The 21,870-nt window shown below is 33.0% G+C and overlaps 1 protein-coding gene across 1 annotated transcript in view; it reads right to left on the bottom strand.

The window, feature by feature from the left end:
- Nucleotides 1-344: 344 nt before the first annotated feature.
- LOC126084983 (uncharacterized) overlaps nt 345-21,870 on the bottom strand; it is a 37,818-nt gene continuing 16,292 nt past the window's right edge. Inside the window, exon 2 of the mRNA XM_049899819.1 lies at nt 345-2,194. Coding sequence (XP_049755776.1) covers nt 1,691-2,194 — 504 coding nt within the window. The 3' untranslated portion in view covers nt 345-1,690. The remainder of the gene's footprint in view (nt 2,195-21,870) is intronic.

Genomic DNA, 21,870 nt, shown 5'->3' with positions numbered 1-21,870 from the left:
AGAATCTCCTTAATTAGATACATAACATACTTTTTCAGATGGTCATTGACAGGCTTTTTACACACGTGATTAATTTTTCTGGTACAATTTTGCTTACCATCTCCATGAGAAATATAGCAAAATAATAATAAAAAAATGCTTGACTTTATGTCATATAAAGGAAATCAGGCAATCCTTGGAAAAGATAGCTTCTCAGCTTGCTGCTCACACAGCGAATCTAGTTATGACTGTATACAGGAGGCTCTGACTTTCACATAGGTAAAAAAAAAAAAAAAAGAAAAAATTTTCTTTTTTTTTTAGCAGTGGCATGCATCAGCCTTGACACAGAAAATGTTTCTGGCGCTTTGAAAAGACTTTGAAACTCCGCCATTCTGTAAACGATATTTACCCTCAATCCCCTCAGCACACTTCCCCAGGGAGATCACCTCAGCCTTCTCATGGGTCCTCTCCAGCTTCAATCCCCTTACTCCTCAGGGTCCAGGACAGAGACCCTGGGACCCACGAGAGAAGGAAGCCAGGAGACCACATAGAGTTCACAGGGATGTTTATTTGCTCCATTTCAATTTCTTGCTAAAGCTGACAAAGTTGATAAGATCGTGATGAGATCACAGGATCATTCCCAGAAGTTTTCAGCTTGTAGTTTATGATAAACCAGCAAGTAAGCAGTTCATCAGTCCCTCAAGTCAGTTCTGACCCATAGCGACCCTGTGCACAACAGAACGAAACACTGCCCAGTCCTGCGCCATCCTCAAAATCGTTGCTATGCTTGAGCCCATTGTTCCAGCCACTGTGTCAGTCCATCTCATTGAGGGTCTTCCTCTTTTTCGCTGACCCTCTATTTTATCAAGCATGATGTCTTTCTCCAGGGACTGATCCCTCCTGATAACATGTCCAATGTATGTGAGACATAGTCTCACCATCCTTGCTTCTAAGGAGCATTCTGGTTGTACGTCTTTCGAGACAAATGTGTTTATTCTTTTGGCAGTCCGTGGTATATTCAATATTTTTCATCAACACAATTGAAAGGCATCAATTCTTCGGTCTTCCTTATTCACTGTCCAGTTTTCACATGCATGTGAGGTTATTGAAAACACCATGGCATGGGTCAAGAACACCTTAGTCTTCAAGGTGACAGCTTTGCTTCTCAACACTTTAAAGAGGTCTTTTGCAGCCAATTTGCCCAGGGCAATATATCTTTGATTTCTCGACTGCAGCTTCCATGGGTGTTGATTGTGGATCCAAGTAAAATGAAATCCTTGACAACTTCAATCTTCTCTCCATTTATCATGATGTTGCTTATTGGTCCAGTTGTGAGGATTTTTGTTTTCTTTGTGTTGAGGTGTAATCCATACTGAAGGCTATGGTCTTTGCTCTCCATGAGTAAATGCTTCAAGTCCTCTCCACTTTCACTGAGCGAGGTTGTGTCATCTGCATAACGCAGGTTGTTAATGAGTCTTCCTCCAATCCTGGTGCCCCATTCTTCTTCGTATAGTCCAGTTTCGCAGATTATTTGCTCAGCATACAGATTGAACAGACGTGGTGAAAGGATTCAACCCTGATGTACACCTTTCCTAACTTTAAACCATGGAGTATTCCCTTGATCTGTTCAAATGACTGCCTCTTGATCCAGGTACAGATTCCTCATGAGCACAGTTAAGCGTTCCAGAATTCCCATTCTCCACAATGTTATTCATAATTTGTTGTGGTGCACACAGTTGAATGCCTTAGCATAGTCAATAAGACACAGGTAAACATCTTTCTGGTATTCTCTGCTTTCAGCCAGGATCCATCTGACATCAGCAACGATATCCCTGGCTCCACATCCTCTTCTAAATCCACCTTGAATTTCTGGCAGTTCTTTATCAGTATACCGCTGTAGCCGCTTTTGAGTGATCTTTAGCAAAATCTTGCTTGCGTGTGATATTAATGATATTGTTCGATATTTTCCACATTCTGTTGGATCACCTTTCTTGGGAATAGGCATAAATATGGATCTCTTCCAGTTAGTTGGCCAGGTAGCTGTCTTCCAAATTTCTTGGCATAGATGAGCAAGCACGTCCAGTGCTGCATCCGTTTGTTGAAACATCTCAACTGGTAGTCCATCAATTGCCGGAGCCTTGTTTTTCACCGATGCCTTCAGAGCAGCTTGGACTTCTACCTTCAGGACCATCGGTTCCTGAGCAAATGTCACCTCCTGAAATGGTTGAGCATTGACTGATTTTTTTGGTTTTATATTTTTACAACAAAACAATAAAAAAGAAAGAGGGGAAAATAGGTGATAATTCCTTGTCTTCCATATTTCCTTGCTGGATTTATAAATAGCAATAGTATCCTGATCACACATCTTCGTTTACGGCATATCATCTTATTAAAACCAATTGGTATATTTTTTGGACTTCCGGTATACTTAGCAATTATACCCTGTTCACTCTTCTTTGTTGAGGACTTACCAACTTATTAGAACGAATCAGTATGTTTCTTACGCGTTTGGAATAATTACCAGTTATATCTTGTTTGCTCTTTTTTATATCATTTTATTTAAACAAATGGGCATATTTCTTAGCAATTTGTAATACTTAGCAATTATACCCTGATCGCTCTCCTTTGTTTAAAGCATATCATCTCATTAAGATAAATCAATGTATTTCTTAGACTTTCAGTATATTTTGCAGTTATACTGTGATCACTCCTCTTTGTTTACGGCATATCACCTTATTAAAATAAATTGGTATGTTTCTTAGACATCCAGTAGTATATCCAGCAATTATACCGTGATCATTCTCCTTGGTTTATGGTATATCACTTATTAAAACAAATTGGTATATTTATTACACATTTGGTATGCTTAGCAATTATACCACGATCAGTCTTCTTTGTTTACGGCATATTAACTTATTAAAACAAACCAGTATATTTCTTAATCATTCCACAACAAAATCGTTTTCAAGAACTTTGGCAATCTTGCTCCATACAAATGTATGAATCTACTTAATTAGATGCATAAACATCCTTTTTAAGATGGTCATTGATAGGCTCTGTATACCTATTTTTAAATTTTCTGGCAAAATTTTGCTTGCCACCTCCATGAGAAATGTAGCAAAAAAAAAAAAAAAACCCAAAAACAAACAAAAAATTATAAAATGCTTGGCTTTATCTCATATAAAAGAAATAAGCAATCCTTGAAAAACATGGTTTCTCAACTTGCTGGTCACACTGTGCACAGGAGGTTCCACTTTTCACAGAAATAGCAGTGCCATATGTCTCCTCTGATGCAGAAAGAGCTCCTGGCCAATGAGCTTTGCCACTGTGCCCAGCGCTCTTTTCAGAAGGCTGTCACCACCCACCTGATGGCAGTCAGGAAGTCTGATAGTGAAAATGTCAGAGGCAGTGACAGGCAACAGGGATCCTCCCCCTGATGCTGGGGACCATAAAGAGGTCCATGCACATGGAAAGCACTGTACTGCGATCAAGTCCATAGGATTGGAACACGGTAGTTTTTTCGAATCTTTTTTCTATGAAGACACAGTATAAAGGACATAGGACTGGAGCAGAGCTTTATCTCCCTGACCCTGCATCCCTGGGAGGGCAGCCCCAGCTAAGACCAGCTCTTCTGGAACCACAGGATGGTGAGATACTGGGGCTTATCAAGGCAAAAGCTCCAAGGTTCCCAGAGACAGGGCTGCTCAGTTCAGCAGGACGGAAGGGAAGGAACACTGCCCAGGGCTGGAGTGAGGTAAGTAGGAAAGCCATCTGCATGTAATACTATAATTCCTCCGGATGCTTTCACTGAATTCTATCATAAAATCCCCTCAAGGAGGTCTGTACCGACAAGTCTAGAGAAAACCAAGGGCTTACACTAAGTAGGAAATTTTAACACGTCTCTCTCAATAGCTGATAGATCAAGCAGACAAACTGATCAGTAAGGGTATATAAACACATACATAGAATACATATTTTTCCAAGCACACATGGACATTTATGTGTATTTGCCAGATACACTAGGCCAAAAAGCAATTTTAAGCAAATATTGTAAAAAAAATTTTATCACGCAGACCATGTTCTGTGACCACTGTGCTATTAGAAAATTGAACGTAGGGTAACCAGAAAACCACCACATTTATGGAAATAACTTTTTAAAAAACTGCCTGTTCAAAGAGGAAATGGTGGGGACTTGCAGATAAGAAATAACAATAAAAATATTTAGAACGCAGCTGAAGCGGAATTTGTGGGGAAGGCTGAAGTGTAAACAAAGAAGAATGATCACGTAACAACTGCTAATTATAAATCTAGCAAAACCCCCTGTTCAAAGAGGAAATGATGGGGACTTGCAGATAAGAAATAACAATAAAAATACTTAGAACTCAGCTGAAGCGGAATTTGTGGGGAAGGCTGAAGTGTAAACAAAGAAGAATGATCACGTAACAACTGCTAATTATAAATCTAGCAAGGAAAAATAATTATCACTTTTTTTGTCCTTTTCTTTTTGACGGAATGTTTTTATTGTTATTTAAATTACGCACAACCCAAAACTGATTATCATGATTTTTATTGTTTTTAAAAATATAGATAATGCAACATCTGTCACTTCAAGAATACTCACTATACAATTCAATTCTCACTAGTTTTGAAAAATAGCTGAAATTAAGAAATATCTCAAAAAATTTTACAGGAGACATCTTGTTTACAAAACATGATCAGGTAATAACTGTTGATTTTGAATCCAGCAAGGAAAATGCTTCTCACCATTTTTTTCTTTCATTTCTTTGTAACTTTTTTATTGTTAAAAATATAGATACCACAAAAAAGAATTACCACTTTTTTCCTTTTTAAAAACACATTTTTATTGTTTTAGGGTATAGAAATAATGCACACTTTGTATATTCAAGATTTTTCACGATACAATTCAGTTATCAAAAATCTTGAGAAACAGATTTCTATCTTTGCTTGATCACGATTGACAAGCTTTGCCAAAACCATGTTGTTGTATTATAGAACGATTAAGAAATATCTGGAATTTTTCTAGAACAAGGCCATATTTCATAAACACAGAAAGGCGATCATGTGATAATTGGTAATTACAAATAGAGCAAGAAAAATAATTATCACTTCTTTTTTCTTTTCTGTAATTTTGTATCATTTTTTTAAAATAGTGACAACACAAAGAGAATAACTTTTATCCATTTGAAAAAAATTTATTGTTTTTAAATACAGTCAATTCAAGTTTCTCATTATAAAATTCCATTACCACCAGTATGGAAAAATAGATTTCTATCTTTGTTGATCAACATGGACAAACTTTTCCCAAAGCACTCTGCTGTATTATGGAACGATTAAGAAATATGTGGTGTTTTTCTAAAATAAGACGATATTCTGTAAACAAAGAAGAGCAAGCATGTAAAAATTGCTAATTAAGAATAGAGTAAGGAAAAATAATTATCACTTTTTTATTTCTGTAACTTTGTATCATTTTTAAAAATATAGATAACACAGAAAGAATGATAACTTTTATCCTTTTGAAAAAAATTTTTATTGTTTTTAAATATATAGATAATGCAAGCTTTATTAATTCAAGTTTCTCATTACAAAATCCAAATAGTACCAGTTTGGAATAACAGATTTCTATCTTTGTGATCAACATTCACAAACTTTTCCAAAAGCATTCTGTAGTATTATAGAAGGATTAAGAAATAAATATGTGGTATTTTTCTAAAATAAGACCATGTTTCGTAAACATAGTAGAGCCATCATATAATAATTGCTAATTACAATAGGGCAAGGAAAAATAATCACCACTTTTTTCCTTTTTTGAAATTTTATATCATTTTTAAAAACAGACAACACAAAAAGAATGATAACTTTCATCCATTTGGTAAAATGTTTTATTCCTTTTTAAACATATAGAAAGCAAGCTTTGTGAATTAAGGTTTCTGATTATACAATTCGAATATCCCAGGTTTGGAAAAATAGATTTCTGTCTTTGTTGATCAGCACTGATGAACTTTTCCAAAAGCATTCTGCTGCATTATAGAAGGATTAAGAAATATCTCATATTTGTTTTAAAATAAAACAACATTGAGTAAACAAAGAAGAGTGATCATGTAATAATTCCTAATTGGAAACAGAGCAAAGAAAACTTATTATCACCTTTTCTTTCTTCTTATTTTAGTAATTTTGTAAAGTTATAAAAAATGTAGATAACACTGAAACAATTAGCATTTTTGTCCTTTTTAAAGCTTTTTATGATTTTAAAATGGATGGAAAATGCAAGCTTTGTGAATTCAATCTTTCTCATCATACCATTTAAATATCACTGGTTTGGAATAACAGAGTTCTGCCTTTGTTGATCAACACTGACAAACTTTTCCAAAACCATTCTGTTGTATTATAGAATGAATAAGAAATAAATATCTGATGTTCTTCTAAAATAAGATGATATTCTGTAAACATAGAAGAGCGACCATGGAATAATTGCTAATTCTGATAAAAAAAAAAATTCTGATAGAGCAAGGAAAAATAATTATCACTTTTTTCTCTTCTGAAATTTTGTATTGTTTAAAAAAAAATAGACAACACAAAAAGAATCATGGCTTTTATCCATTTGAAAAAGTCTTTTATTGTTTTTAAATATATACATAATGCAAGCTTCATGAATTCAAGGTTTCTCGTTATAAGATTCGAACAGCACCGGCTTGGAAAAACAGTTTTGATCTTTGTTGACTAAGATTGACAAACTTCCCCAAAAGCATTCTGTTGTAGAACGATTAAGAAATATCTGGTGTTTTTCTAAAATAAGACTATATCCCGAAAACAAAGAAGAGTGATCATGTAATAATTGCTAATTACTATAGAGCAAGGAAAAATAATTATCACTTTTTTCTTTTCTGAAATTTTGTATTATTTTTAAAAACATAGACAACACAAAAAGAATGATAACTTTTATCCATTTGAAAAAAGTTTGTATTGTTTTTAAATATATGGATAATTCAAGCTTTGTGAATTAGAGCTTTCTCATTATACGGTTGGAGTATCACAGGTTTGGAACAATAGACTTCTATCCCTGTTGATCAACATTGACAAACATTTCCAAAAGCGATTCGGTGTATCACAAAACGATTAAGAAATATCTGGTATTTTTCTAAAATGAGACGATATTTCCTAAACAAAGAAGAGCGATCACGTAATAATTAATTACGGTAGAGCAAGGAAAAATAATTCAGTTTTTTTTCACAAATTCTGTATTATTTTCAAAAACACAGACAACAAGACAATAGCTTTCATCCATTTGAAAAAAATTACTATTGTTTTTAAATATATAGATAATGCAAGCTTTTTGAATTCACGTTCCTCTTTATAAAAATCAATTATCTCCAGATTGGAAAAATAGATTTCTATATTTGTTGAACAACAATGACAAACTTTTCCAAAAGTATTCTGTTGTATGATCGAAAAATTGAGAAATGTCTCGTATTACTTTTAAATTAAGACAATATTCCTTACGCAAAGAAGAGCGATTGTGTAATAATTGCTAACTACGATAGAGGAAGAAAAAATACTTTTCACTTCTTTTTCTTCGCTGTAATTTTGTATAATTTTTAAAACACAGACAACACAAAAAGAATAACCTTTATCCATTTGAAAAATTTTTATTGCCTTGAAATACATGATAATGCAAGCTTTTTCAACTTTCTCATTCTACAATTCAGTTATCACCAGTTTGGGAAATAGGTTTCTATCTTTGTTGATTGACAAACTTTTCCCAAAGCACTCTGTTGTATGATAGCACAATTAAGAAATATCTCAAATATATTCTCACTGAGATTATATGCCATAAAAAAAGAATGATCAAGCAATAATGGATAATTAGGAATAAAAAATAGAACAAGGAAAAATTATCACCTTTTTTCTTTTTTGTAGTTTTTTATTCTTGTAAAAAATACAGTAGCTCAAAAAGAATTACCACTTTCATCTTTTTTAAAAAAGAGAACAAGGCCTCTCTTCTTTGTTCGCCTCATTGTTGTCTTATTCAAACAAATCGTTATATTCCTACTCGTTCGGTGTAAGTAATAGTATAACGTGATCACTTCTTTGTTTACGGCATCTCGTCTCACGAAGACGATTCCAGGTATTTCATAATAGTTCTGCAATCTTGCTCCATGCCAGCGTAAGACTCTGTTTAATTAGATACATAAGCACTGTATTTAAGATGGTCATTGACAGGTTCTTTATACGTATGACTTATTTTTCGGGTACAAGTTTGCTTGCCATCTCCATGAGAAATGTAGCAAGAGAAAAGACGTTATAAAATCCTTGGCTGTATCTTTGAAGAAAATAGTGCAGTCCTGGAAAAACATGGTTTCTCAGTTTGGTGCTCACACCGAGAAGCTCCTTGTGACTGCGCACAGGAGGCTCTGCCTTTCATATAAGTAGCAGTGCCGTGAGTCTGCTCTGACGCAGAAAGAGCTCCTGGCCAATTGAGCTTTGCCACCGGTCCCAGCGCTCTTTTCAGAAGACTGTATCATTTTTAAATATATACACAATGCAAAAAGAATTATCACCTTTATCCTTATTTAAGTTTTTTTTTTTCTTGTTCTAAAATACGGAGATAATGCAAGCTATGTGAATTCAAAGTTTCTCATTATACGATTCAAATATCATCTCTTTGGAAACATATATTTCTATCTTTCTTGATCAACCTTGACAAACTTTTCCGAAAGTATTCTGGATTATAGAACGACTGAGAAGTATCTCCTATTTGTTTTAAATTAAGACGATATTCGGAAAACAAAGAAGAGCGATCATGTAATAATTGCTAATTATGATAGAGCAAGGAAAAAATTATCACTTCTTTTTCTTCTCTGTATTTTTGTTTCATTTTGAAAACACAGACAACACAAAAAGAATAACTTTTATCCATTTGAAAAATTTTTATTGCCTTGAAATACATGATAATGCAAGCTTTTTCAACTTTCTCATTCTACAATTCAGTTATCACCAGTTTGGAAAAATAGATTTCTATCTTTGTGGATCAACATTGGGAAACTTTTCCCAAGGCATTCTGCTATTTTATAGAAAGATTAAGAAATATCTGGTGTTTTTCTAAAATAAGAATATATTCTGTAAACATAGAAAAGCGATCCGGTAATAATCGCAAATTATGACAGAGCACAGAAAAATACCGATCACCTTTTTTTCTGAAATTTTGTATTGTTCTCAAAAGCATAGACAACACAGAAAGAATGATGGCTTTTATCCATTTGAAAAAATCTTTTATTGTTTTTAAATATAGAGACAGTGCAAGCTTTGTGAATTCAAGGTTTCCCATTACACGATTCGAATATCCCCAGTTTGGAAAAATAGATTTCTGTCTTTGTTGATCAACACTGACAAACTTTTCCAAAAGCATTCTGCTGTATTGTAGAACGATTAAGAACTGCCTCCTGTTTGTTTTAAAATAAGACGACACAGAGTAAACAAAGAAAAGTGACCATGTAATTTCTGCTAATTAGAAACAGAGCAAGGAAAACTTACTACCTTTTTTCTTTTTTGCAATTTTATATCGTTATAAAAAATATAGATAACACTAAAACAGTTATCACTTCTATCCTTTTTTAAGCTTTTTAAAATTGTTTTAAAATAGGTAGATAATGCAAGCTTGATGAATTCACGGTTTCTCATTATACAATTCAAATATCACAGGTTTGGAAAAGTAAATTTCTGTCTTTGTTGATTACCTTTGACAAACTTTTCCAAAAGTATTCTATTGTATTATCGAACGATTAAGAAAATACATCAAATTTTTTGAAAATAAGACCATGTTGTGTAAACAAAGAGGGAGCGATCATGTAACAATTGCAAGTTACAAATAGAACAAAGAAAACTTATTATCACTTTTTTTTTATAACTTGGTATCATTTAAAAATACAGGTAACACAAAAAGAATCATGGCTTTTATCCTTTCTAAAGTTGTTTTTTAATTGTTTTAGAATAGGCAGATAACGCAAGCTATGTGAGTTCAGGGTTTCTCTTTATACGATTCAGTTATCACCAGTTTTGAAAAGTAGATTTCTATCTTTGATGATCAACATTGACACACTTTTCCAAAAGCATTCTGTTGTATTATAGAACGGTTAAGAAATTTCTCACCTTTTTCAAAATAGGATGATGTTGTGTAAGCAAGAAGGTGATCCTGTAACAATTGCTAATTACGAAGAGCAAGGAAAAATTATCCCCTTTTTTTTCTTTTCTTCTTTTCTGTAATTTTGTATCATTTCAATACATGTAGATAGCGAAAAAAGAATTATCGGTTTTATCCTTTTTATAATTTTTTATTGTTTTAAAATATATAGATAATGCAAACTTTGTCCATTCAAGATTTCTCCTAATACAATTCAATTATCACCAGTTTTGGAAATAGATTTCTATCTTTGCTTGATCAAGTTTGACAAGCTTCTCCAAAACCATTCTGCTGTATTATAGAATTATTAAGAAATACCTCAAATTTTTTAAAAAGTAAAATCATACTGTATAAGCAAAGAATAGTGATCATGTAATAATTGCTAATTATGAATAGAGCAAGGAAATATTGCTATCGCTTCATTCTTTTCCTCTTTTTGTAATTTTGTATTACTTTAAAAATATAGATAACACAAAATGAATAACTTTTATCCTTTTGAAATTTTTTATTATTTTAAAATATATAGATAATGCAAGCTTTGTCAATTCAAGTTTCTCATTATACAATTCAATTATCTCCAGTTTTGAAAAACAGATTTCTATCTTTGCTTGATCAAGAGTGACAAACTTCTCCTAAAGCAGTCTGTTGTGTTATAGAACCATTAAGAAATACCTGGAATTTTTCTAAGATAAGACAATATTTTACAAACAAAGAAGAGTGATAATGTAATAATTGCTGATTGTGAATAGAGCAAGTAAAAATTATGATCACTTTTTTCTTCTTTTTTGTAATTTTATATCTTTTTAAAATATAGATAACACAAAAAGAATAACTTGTACCATTTTTTTTAAAAAAGTTTTATTGTTTTTAAATACATAGATAATGCAAGCTTTGTCAATTCAATTTTCTCATTATACAGTTCAGTTATCACCAGTTTTGAAAAACAGATTTCTATCTTTGTTGCTCAACGTTGGCAAACTTTTCCAAAACCATTCTGTTGCATTATAGAATGATTAAGAAATATCTCAGACTTTTTCAACATAAGACAATAGTGGGTAAACAAAGATCGATCATGTAATAATTGCTAATTAGGAATAAAGCAAGGAAAACTTATTATCACTTTTTCCTTTTCTTTTTTGTAATTTTGTATGTTTTTTTTTAAAATATAGATAACACGAAAGAATTATCGCTTTTATCCTTTTTAAAGTTTTTCAAATTGTTTTCAAATAGGTAGATAATACAAGCTTTGTGAATTCAAGGTTTCTCATTAGGCGATTCAGTTATCACCAGTTCGGAAAAACAGATTTCTATCTTTGTTGGTCAACACTGACAAACTTTTCCAAAACCATTCTGTTGTGTTATAGAACAAATAAGATATATCTCAACTTTTTCAACATAGGACGATATTGTATAAACAAGAAGGTGATCCCCCTGTAACAAGTGCTAATTATGAATAGAGCAAAGAAAAATTATTATCACCTTTTTTCTTTTCTCCTTTCCTGTAATTTTGTGTCATTTCGAAGCATATAGATAACAAAAAAGAATTCACTTTTAATTTTTTTTGGTTTTAAAATATATAGATAATGCAAGCTTTGTTCATTCAAGATTTCTCATAATACGATTCAGTTATCACCACTTTTGAAAAATAGATTTCTATCTTTGCTTGATCAAGAACAACAAACTTCTCCAAAACCATTCTGTTGTTATTATAGAAAGATTAAGAAATATCTGGTGTTTTTGTAAAATAAGACGATACTGGGTATCTTTTCTTCTTTTCTGTAATTTTGTATCATTTTAAGAAATACAGATAACACAAAATGAATAACTTTTATCCATTTGAGAAAATGTTTTATTGTTTTTAAATATGTAGATAATGCGAGCTTTGTCAATTCAAGTCTCTCATTACACAATCCAGTTGCCATCAGTATTGAAAAATAGGTTTTTATCGTTGCTTGATCAAGTTTGACAAACTTCTCCAAAACCATTCTGTTGTATTATAGAATGATTAAGAAATATCTCAAAAAATTTTTTAAATAAGACTAGATTGCATAAACAAAAAAGAGTGATCATGTGATACTTGCTGATTACAAATACAGCCTGGAAAAATTATCACTTTTTCCTTTCCTTGTAATTTTGTGTCACTTTAAAAAATGTAGATAACACAAAAAGAATTATCACTTGTATCCCTTTTCAAACTAGAACACGATCACTCTTCTTTTTTTATGATATATCTCATTAAAACAAATTGGTATATTTTTAGAGTTCCGTATACTTTTTTGTATACTTAGCAATTATATTGTGATCTCTCTTCTTTGTTTGCATCATATAGTCTTATTAAAACACATTGGTATATTTCTTAGTATATAATTATTAAACAATTATATAAATAAATATTTAAAATTATTAAAAATATTTTTAATTTCATAAACAAATTATTAATTAAGTATAATTATTAATTATACCATGATCACTTTTTTATTTATGGCATATCAACTTATTAAAACAAATTGGTATGTTTCTTAGATGGTTCAGTATATTTAGCAATCATACCATGATTCATCTTCTTGGTTTATGTCATATCATCTTATTAATACCAATACAAATTGGTATATTTCTTCAATGTTTGGTATAATAATTATTCTGTGATCACTCTTCTTTGTTTAAGGCATATAAACTTATTAAAACAAATTGATATATTTTTTAGACATTTGGTATAAGTAATAAGTGTACAGTGATCACTCTTCTTTGTTTATGGCATATGATCTTCGTAAAACAAATCCGTACATTTCTTAGACGTTCAGAATTCTTACCAACTATATTGTGATCACTCTTCTTTGTGGCACTTCATCTTAGTAAGTTAAGTTGGTATGTCTCCTACACTTGCGGTATATACTGCGATCACTCGTCTTTGTTTATGGCATCTCATATTATGAAAACAAATCGAGATATTTCTTAATCGTTCGACAGCAAAATTGTTTTCAAGAACTTCCGCATCTTGCTCCATACAAACGTAAGAATCTCTTTAATCAGATACATAAACATTCTTTTTAAGATGGCCATTGACGTGTTCTTTATACATATTAATAATTTTTCTGGTAAAAAGTTTCTTACCATCGCCATGAGAAATGTAGTAAAACAAAACAGTATAAAATGCTTGGCTGTATCCTTAAAGAAAATAATGCAATCCTTGAAAAACATGGTTTCTCATCTTGCTGCCCACACTGACTGTGTACAGGAGGCTCTGCTTTTCACAGAAATAGCAGTGCCATGTGTCTGCTCTGTGCAGAAAGAGCTCCTGGCCAAAGAGCTTTGCCACCGTGCCCGGCACTCTTTTCAGAAGACTGTCACCACCCACCTGATGGCAGTCAGGAAGTCTGACAGTGAAAATGTCAGAGGCAGTGACAGGCAACAGGGACCCTGTCCTGATGCTGGGGACCATAAAGGGGTCCATGCACATGGAAAGCACTGTACTGCGATCAAGTCCATAGGATTGGAACAGGGTAGTTTTTTCAAAACTTTTTTTCTATGAAGACACAGTAAAGGACATAGGACTGGGGCAGAGCTTTATCTCCCTGACCCTGCATCCCTGGGAGGGCAGCCCCAGCTAAGACCAGCTCTTCTGGAACCACAGGATGGTGAGATACTGGGGCTTATCAAGGCAAAAGCTCCAAGGTTCCCAGAGACAGGGCTGCTCACTTCAGCAGGACGGAAGGGAAGAAACACTGCCCAGGGCTGGAGTGAGGTAAGTGGGAAAGCCATCTGCATGTAATACTATAATTCCTCCGGATGCTTTCACTGAATTCTATCATAAAATCCCCTCAAGGAGGTCTGTACCGACAAGTCTAGAGAAAACCAAGGGCTTACACTAAGTAGGAAATTTTAACACGTCTCTCTCAATAGTTGATAGATCAAGCAGACAAACTGGTCAGTAAGGGTATATAAACACATACATAGAATACATATTTTTCCAAGCACACATGGACATTTATGTGTATTTGCCAGATACACTAGGCCAAAAAGCAATTTTAAGCAAATATTGTAAAAAAAATTTTATCACGCAGACCATGTTCTGTGACCACTGTGCTATTAAGTTAGAAAATTGAACGTAGAGTAACCAGAAAACCACCACATTTATGGAAATACCTTTTTAAAAAACTGCCTGTTCAAAGAGGAAATGATGGGGACTTGCAGATAAGAAATAACAATAAAAATACTTAGAACGCAGCTGAAGCGGAATTTGTGGGGCAGGCCGAAGTGTAAACAAAGAAGAATGATCACGTAACAACTGCTAATTATAAATCTAGCAAGGAAAAATAATTATCACTTTTTTTTGTCCTTTTCTTTTTGACGGAATGTTTTTATTGCTATTTAAATTATGCACAAGCCAAAACTGATTATCATGATTTTTATTGTTTTTAAAAATATAGATAATGCAACATCTGTCACTTCAAGAATACTCACTATACAATTCAATTCTCACTAGTTTTGAAAAATAGCTGAAATTAAGAAATATCTCAAAAAATTTTACAGGAGACGTCTCGTTTACAAAACATGATCAGGTAATAATTGTTGATTATGAATCCAGCAAGGAAAAATGCTTCTCACCATTTTTTTCTCTCATTTCTTTGTAGCTTTTTTATTGTTAAAAATATAGATACCACAAAAAAGAATTACCGCTTTTTTCCTTTTTAAAAACACATTTTTATTGTTTTAGGATATAGAAATAACGCACACTTTGTATATTCAAGATTTTTCATGATACAATTCAGTTATCAAAAATCTTGAGAAACAGATTTCTATCTTTGCTTGATCACGATTGACAAGCTTTGCCAAAACCATGTTGTTGTATTATAGAACGATTAAGAAATATCAGAATTTTTTTCTAGAACAAGGCCATATTTCATAAACACAGAAAGGCGATCATGTGATAATTGGTAATTACAAATAGAGCAAGAAAAATAATCATCACTTCTTTTTTCTTTTCTGTAATTTTGTATCATTTTTTAAAAGAGACAACACAAAGAGAATAACTTTTATCCATTTGAAAAAATTTTATTGTTTTTAAATACAGTCAATTCAAGTTTCTCATTATAAAATTCCATAACCACCAGTATGGAAAAATAGATTTCTATCTTTGTTGATCAGCTTGGACAAACTTTTCCCAAAGCACTCTGCTGTATTATGGAACGATTAAGAAATGTGTGGTGTTTGTCTAAAATAAGACGATATTCTCTAAACAAAGAAGAGCAAGCATGTAAAAATTGCTAATTAAGAATAGAGTAAGGAAAAATAGTTATCACTTTTTTATTTCTGTAACTTTGTATCATTTTTAAAAATATAGATAACACAGAAAGAATGATAACTTTTATCTTTTTGAAAAAAATTTTTATTGTTTTTAAATATATAGATAATGCAAGCTCTATCAATTCAAGTTTCGCATTACAAAATCCAAATAGTACCAGTTTGGAATAACAGATTTCTATCTTTGTGATCAACATTCACAAACTTTTCCAAAAGCATTCTGTAGTATTATAGAAGGATTAAGAAATAAATATCTGGAATTTTTCTAAAATAATACCATGTTTCGTAAACATAGTAGAGCCATCATATAATAATTGCTAATTACGATAGGGCAAGGAAACATAATCACCACTTTTTTCCTTTTTTCAAATTTTATATCATTTTTAAAAACATAGACAACACAAAAAGAATGATAACTTTCATCCATTTGGTAAAATATTTTATTGCTTTTTAAACATATAGAAAGCAAGCTTTGTGAATTAAGGTTTCTGATTATACAATTCGAATATCCCAGGTTTGGAAAAATAGATTTCTGTCTTTGTTGATCAGCACTGATGAACTTTTCCAAAAGCATTCTGCTGCATTATAGAAGGATTAAGAAATATCTCATATTTGTTTTAAAATAAAACAACATTGAGTAAACAAAGAAGAGTGATCATGTAATAATTCCTAATTGGAAACAGAGCAAAGAACACTTATTATCACCTTTTCTTTCTTCTTATTTTAGTAATTTTGTAAAGTTATAAAAAATGTAGATAACACTGAAACAATTAGCGTTTTTGTCCTTTTTAAAGCTTTTTTTATGATTTTAAAATGGATGGAAAATGCAAGCTTTGTGAATTCAAGCTTTCTCATTATACCATTTAAATATCACTGGTTTGGAATAACAGAGTTCCGCCTTTGTTGATCAACACTGACAAACTTTTCCAAAACCATTCTGTTGTATTATAGAATGAATAAGAAATAAATATCTGATGTTTTTCTGAAATAAGATGATGTTCTGTAAACTTAGAAGAGCGACCATGGAATAATTGCTAATTCCGATAGAGCAAGAAAAAATAATTATCACTTTTTTCTCTTCTGAAATTTTGTATTGTTTAAAAAAAAACAAACATAGACAACACAAAAAGAATCATGGCTTTTATCCATTTGAAAAAGTCTTTTGTTGTTTTTAAATATATACATAATGCAAGCTTCATGAATTCAAGGTTTCTCGTTATAAGATTCGAAAAGCACCGGCTTGGAAAAACAGTTTTCTATCTCTGTTGATTAAGATTGACAAACTTCCCCAAAAGCATTCTGTTGTAGAACGATTAAGAAATATCTGGTGTTTTTCTAAAATAAGACTATATCCCGAAAACAAAGAAGAGTGATCATGACTATAGAGCAAGGAAAAATAATTATCACTTTTTTCTTTTCTGAAATTTTGTATTATTTTTAAAAACATAGGAGGCGGGGCCAAGATGGAGAACTAGGTGGACGCTACCGCGGATCCCTCTTGCAACAAAGACTCGGAAAAACAAGTGAATCGATCACATACATAACAATCTACGAACTCTGAACAACAAACACAGACTTAGAGAAGGAAAACGAACAAATACGGGCAGACAGCGACCGTTTCCAGAACTAGGAGCCAGCATACCAGGCGGCTCCATTAACATCCGAATACCCTGAGCCAGAGGGAGAATTCAGATAGGGATCTGACTGCATTTTTTTATAGCTGATTACCTGGAAAATCTAGTTTCCCAGTGATGGCTCGGAGACATCAGTCGATATCAAACCACATAAAGAAACAGACCATGACAGCTTCTCCAACCCCCCAAACAAAAGGATCAAAATCTTTCCCAAATGAAGATACAATCCTGGAATTATCAGATACAGAATATAAAAAACTAATTTACAGAATACTTAAAGATATCACAAATGAAATTAGGATAACTGCAGAAAAAGCCAAGGAACACACTGATAAAACTGTTGAAGAACTCAAAAAGATTATTCAAGAACATAGTGGAAAAATTAATAAGTTGCAAGAATCCATAGAGAGACAGCATGTAGAAATCCAAAAGATTAACAATAAAATATACAGAATTAGACAACGCAATAGAAAGTCAGAGGAGCAGACTCGAGCAATTAGAATGTAGACTGGGACTTCTGGAGGACCAGGGAATCAACACCAACATAGCTGAAAAAAATCAGATAAAAGAATTTAAAAAAATGAAGAAACCCTAAGAATCATGTGGGACTCTATCAAGAAGGATAACTTGCGAGTGATTGGAGTCCCAGAACAGGGAGGGGGGACAGAAAACACAGAGAAAATAGTTGAAGAACTCCTGACAGAAAACTTCCCTGACATCATGAAAGACGAAAGGATATCTATCCAAGATGCTCATCGAACCCCGTTTAAGATTGATCCAAAAAGAAAAACACCAAGACATATTATCATCAAACTTGCCAAAACCAAAGACAAACAGAAAATTTTAAAAGCTGCCAGGGAGAAAAGAAACGTTTCCTTCAAGGGAGAATCAATAAGAATAAGTTCAGACTACTCAGCAGAAACCACGCAGGCAAGAAGGGAATGGGACGACGTATACAGAGCACTGAAGGAGAAAAACTGCCAACCAAGGATCATATATCCAGCAAAACTCTCTCTGAAATATGAAGGAGAAATTAAGATATTTACAGATAAACACAAGTTTAGAGAATTTGCAAAAACTAAACCAAGACTGCAAGAAATGCTAAAGGAGATTGTTTGGCCTGATGACCAATAACATCAGGTACCAGCACAATACAAGGTCACAAAACAGAACGTCCTGATATCAACGCAACTCAAATAGGAAAAGCACAAAAACAAACAAATTAAGATTGATTCTAAAAAATAAATAAATAAACAAAATAATACACATAACAGGAAATCATGGAAATCAATAGAAAAACGATCACAATAATCAAAAAGAGGGACTAAATATAGGAGGCATTGAACTGCCAGATGGAGAGTGATACAAGGCGATATAGAACAATACAAGTTAGGTTTTTACTTAGAAAAATAGGGGTAAATAATAAGGTAACCACAAAAAGGAATATCAATTCCATAACTCAAGAAAAAAGCCAAGAAAAACGTAACGACTCAACAAACATAAAGTTAACCATTATGAAAATGAGAATCTCACAAGCTGCTAAGAAAAACGTCTCAGCACAAAAAAGCATGTGGAAAAATGAAATGGCCAACAACACACATGAAAAGGCATCAACATGACAGCACTAAAAACTTATTTATCTATAATTACGCTGAATGTAAATGGACTAAATGCACCAATAAAGAGACAGAGAGTCACGGACTGGATAAAGAAACACGATCCATCTATATGCTGCCTACAAGAGACACACCTTAGGCTTAGAGACACAAACAAACTAAAACTCAAAGGATGGAAAAAATATATCAAGCAAATAATAAGCAAAAAAGAAGAGGAGTAGCAATATTAATTTCTGACAAAATAGACTTTAGACTTAAATCCGCCACAAAAGATAAAGAAGGACACTATATAATGATAAAAGGGACAATTGATCAGGAAGACATAACCATATTAAATATTTACGCACCCAATGACAGGGCTGCAAGATACATAAATCAAATTTTAACAGAATTGAAAAGTGAGATAGACACCTCCACATTTATAGTAGGAGACTTCAACACACCACTTTCGGAGAAGGACAGGACATCCAGTAAGAAGCTCAACAGAGACATGGAAGACCTACTTACAACAATCAACCAACTTGACCTCATTGACTTATACAGAACTCTCCACCCAACTGCTGCAAAGTATACTTTTTTTTTCTAGCGCACATGGAACATTCTCTAGAATAGACCACATATTAGGTCATAAAACAAATCTTTGCAGAATCCAAAACATCGAAATATTATAAAGCATCTTCTCAGACCACAAGGCAATGAAGCTAGAAATCAATAACAGAAAAACTAGGGAAAAGAAATCAAATACTTGGAAAATGAACAATATCCTCCTGAAAAAAGACTGGGTTATAGAAGACATCAAGGAGGGAATAAGGAAATTCTTAGAAAGCAACGACAATGAAAATACTTCTTATCAAAACCTCTGGGACACAGAAAAGCAGTGCTCAGAGGCCAATTTATATCGATAAATGCACACATACAAAAAGAAGAAAGAGCCAAAATCAGAGAACTGTCCCAACGACTTGAACAAATAGAAAGTGGGCAACAAAAGAACCCATCAGGCACCAGAAGAAAACAAATAATAAAAATTAGAGCTGAACTAAATGAATTCGAGAACAGAAAAACAATTGAAAGAATTAACACAGCCAAAAGCTGGGTCTTCGAGAAAATTAACAAAATTGATAAACCATTGGCTAGACTGACTAAAGAAAAGCAGGAAAGGAAACAAATAACCCGAATAAGAAACGAGAAGGACCACATCACAACAGAACCAAATGAAATTAAAAGAATCATTTCAGATTACTACGTAAAATTGTACTCTAACAAATTTGAAAACCTAGAAGAAATGGATAAATTCTTGGAAAAATACTACCTACCTAAACTAACACATTCAGAAGTAGAACAACTAAATAGACCCATAACAAAAAAAGAGATTGAAACGGTAATAAAAAAACTTCCAACAAAAAAAAGTCCTGGCCCGGACGGCTTCACTGCAGAGTTCTACCAAACCTTCAGAGAAGACTTAACACCATTACTACTGAAGGTATTTCAAAGCATAGAAAAAGATGGAATACTACCCAACTCATTCTATGAAGCTACCATCTCCCTGATACCAAAACCAGGTAAAGACATTACAAAAAAAGAAAATTTTAGACCTATATCCCTCATGAACATAGATACAAAAATCCTCAACAAAATTCTAGCCAACAGAATCCAACAACACATCAAAAAAATAATTCACCCTGATCAAGTGGGATTTATACCAGGTATGCAAGGCTGGTTTAATATCAGAAAAACCATTAATGTAATCCATCACATAAATAAAACAAAAGATAAAAACCACATGATCTTATCAATAGATGCAGAAAAGGCATTTGACAAAGTTCAACACCCATTTATGATAAAAACTCTTACCAAAATGGGAATTGAAGGAAAATTCCTCAACATAATAAAGGGCATCTATGCAAAGCCAACAGCCAATATCACTCTAAATGGAGAGAACCTGAAAGCATTTCCCTTGAGAACGGAAACCAGACAAGGATGCCCTTTATCACTGCTCTTATTCAACATCGTACTTGAAGTCCTAGCCAGGGCAATTAGGCTAGACAAAGAAATAAAGCCTATCCAGATTGGCAAGGAGGAAGTAAAGCTATCACTATTTGCAGATGACATGATCGTATACATGGAAAACCCCAAGGAATCCTCCAGAAAACTACTGAAACTAATAGAAGAGTTTGCAAGAGTCTCAGATTATAAAATAAACATACAAAAATCACTTGGATTCCTCTACATCAACAAAAAGAACACCGAAGAGGAAATAACCAAATCAATACCATTCACAGTAGCCCCCAAGAAGATAAAATACTTAGGAATAAATCTTACCAAGGATGTAAAAGACCTATACAAAGAAAACTATAAAACTCTGCTACAAGAAATTCAAAAGGACATACTTAAGTGGAAAAACATACCCTGCTCATGGATAGGAAGACTTAACATAGTAAAAATGTCTATTCTACCAAAAGCCATCTATACATATAACACACTTCCAATCCAAATACCAATGTCATATTTTAAGGGAATAGAGAAACAAATCACTAATTTCATATGGAAGGGAAGGAACCCCCGGATAAGCAAAGCATTACTGAAAAAGAAGAAGAAAGTGGGAGGCCTCACTCTACCTGATTTCAGAACCTATTATACAGCTACAGTAGTCAAAACAGCCTGATACTGGTACAACAACAGGCACATAGACCAATGGAACAGAATTGAGAACCCAGATATAAATCCATCCACGTATGAGCAGCTGATATTTGACAAAGGCCCAGTGTCAGTCAGTTGGGGAAATGATAGTCTTTTTAACAAATGGTGCTGGCATACCTGGATATCCATTTGCAAAAGAATGAAACAGGACCCATACCTCACACCATGCACAAAAACTAACTCCAAGTGGATCAAAGACCTAAACATAAAGACTAAAACGATAAAGATCATGGAAGAAAAAATAGGGACAACCCTAGGAGCCCTAATACAGGGCATAAACAGAACACAAAACATTACCAAAAATGATGAAGAGAAACCCGATAACTGGGAGCTCCTAAAAATCAAACACCTATGCTCATCTAAAGACTTCACCAAAAGAGTAAAAAGACCACCTACACACTGGGAAAGAATATTCAGCTATGACATCTCAGACCAGCACCTGATCTCT

This window comes from Elephas maximus, chromosome 11 (genome assembly GCF_024166365.1).
Source record: "Elephas maximus indicus isolate mEleMax1 chromosome 11, mEleMax1 primary haplotype, whole genome shotgun sequence".
NCBI classification, from domain to species: Eukaryota; Metazoa; Chordata; class Mammalia; order Proboscidea; family Elephantidae; genus Elephas; species Elephas maximus.
The sequence above is the reverse complement of the archived record's forward strand: the minus strand, read 5'-3'. Positions and strand labels throughout refer to the sequence as shown.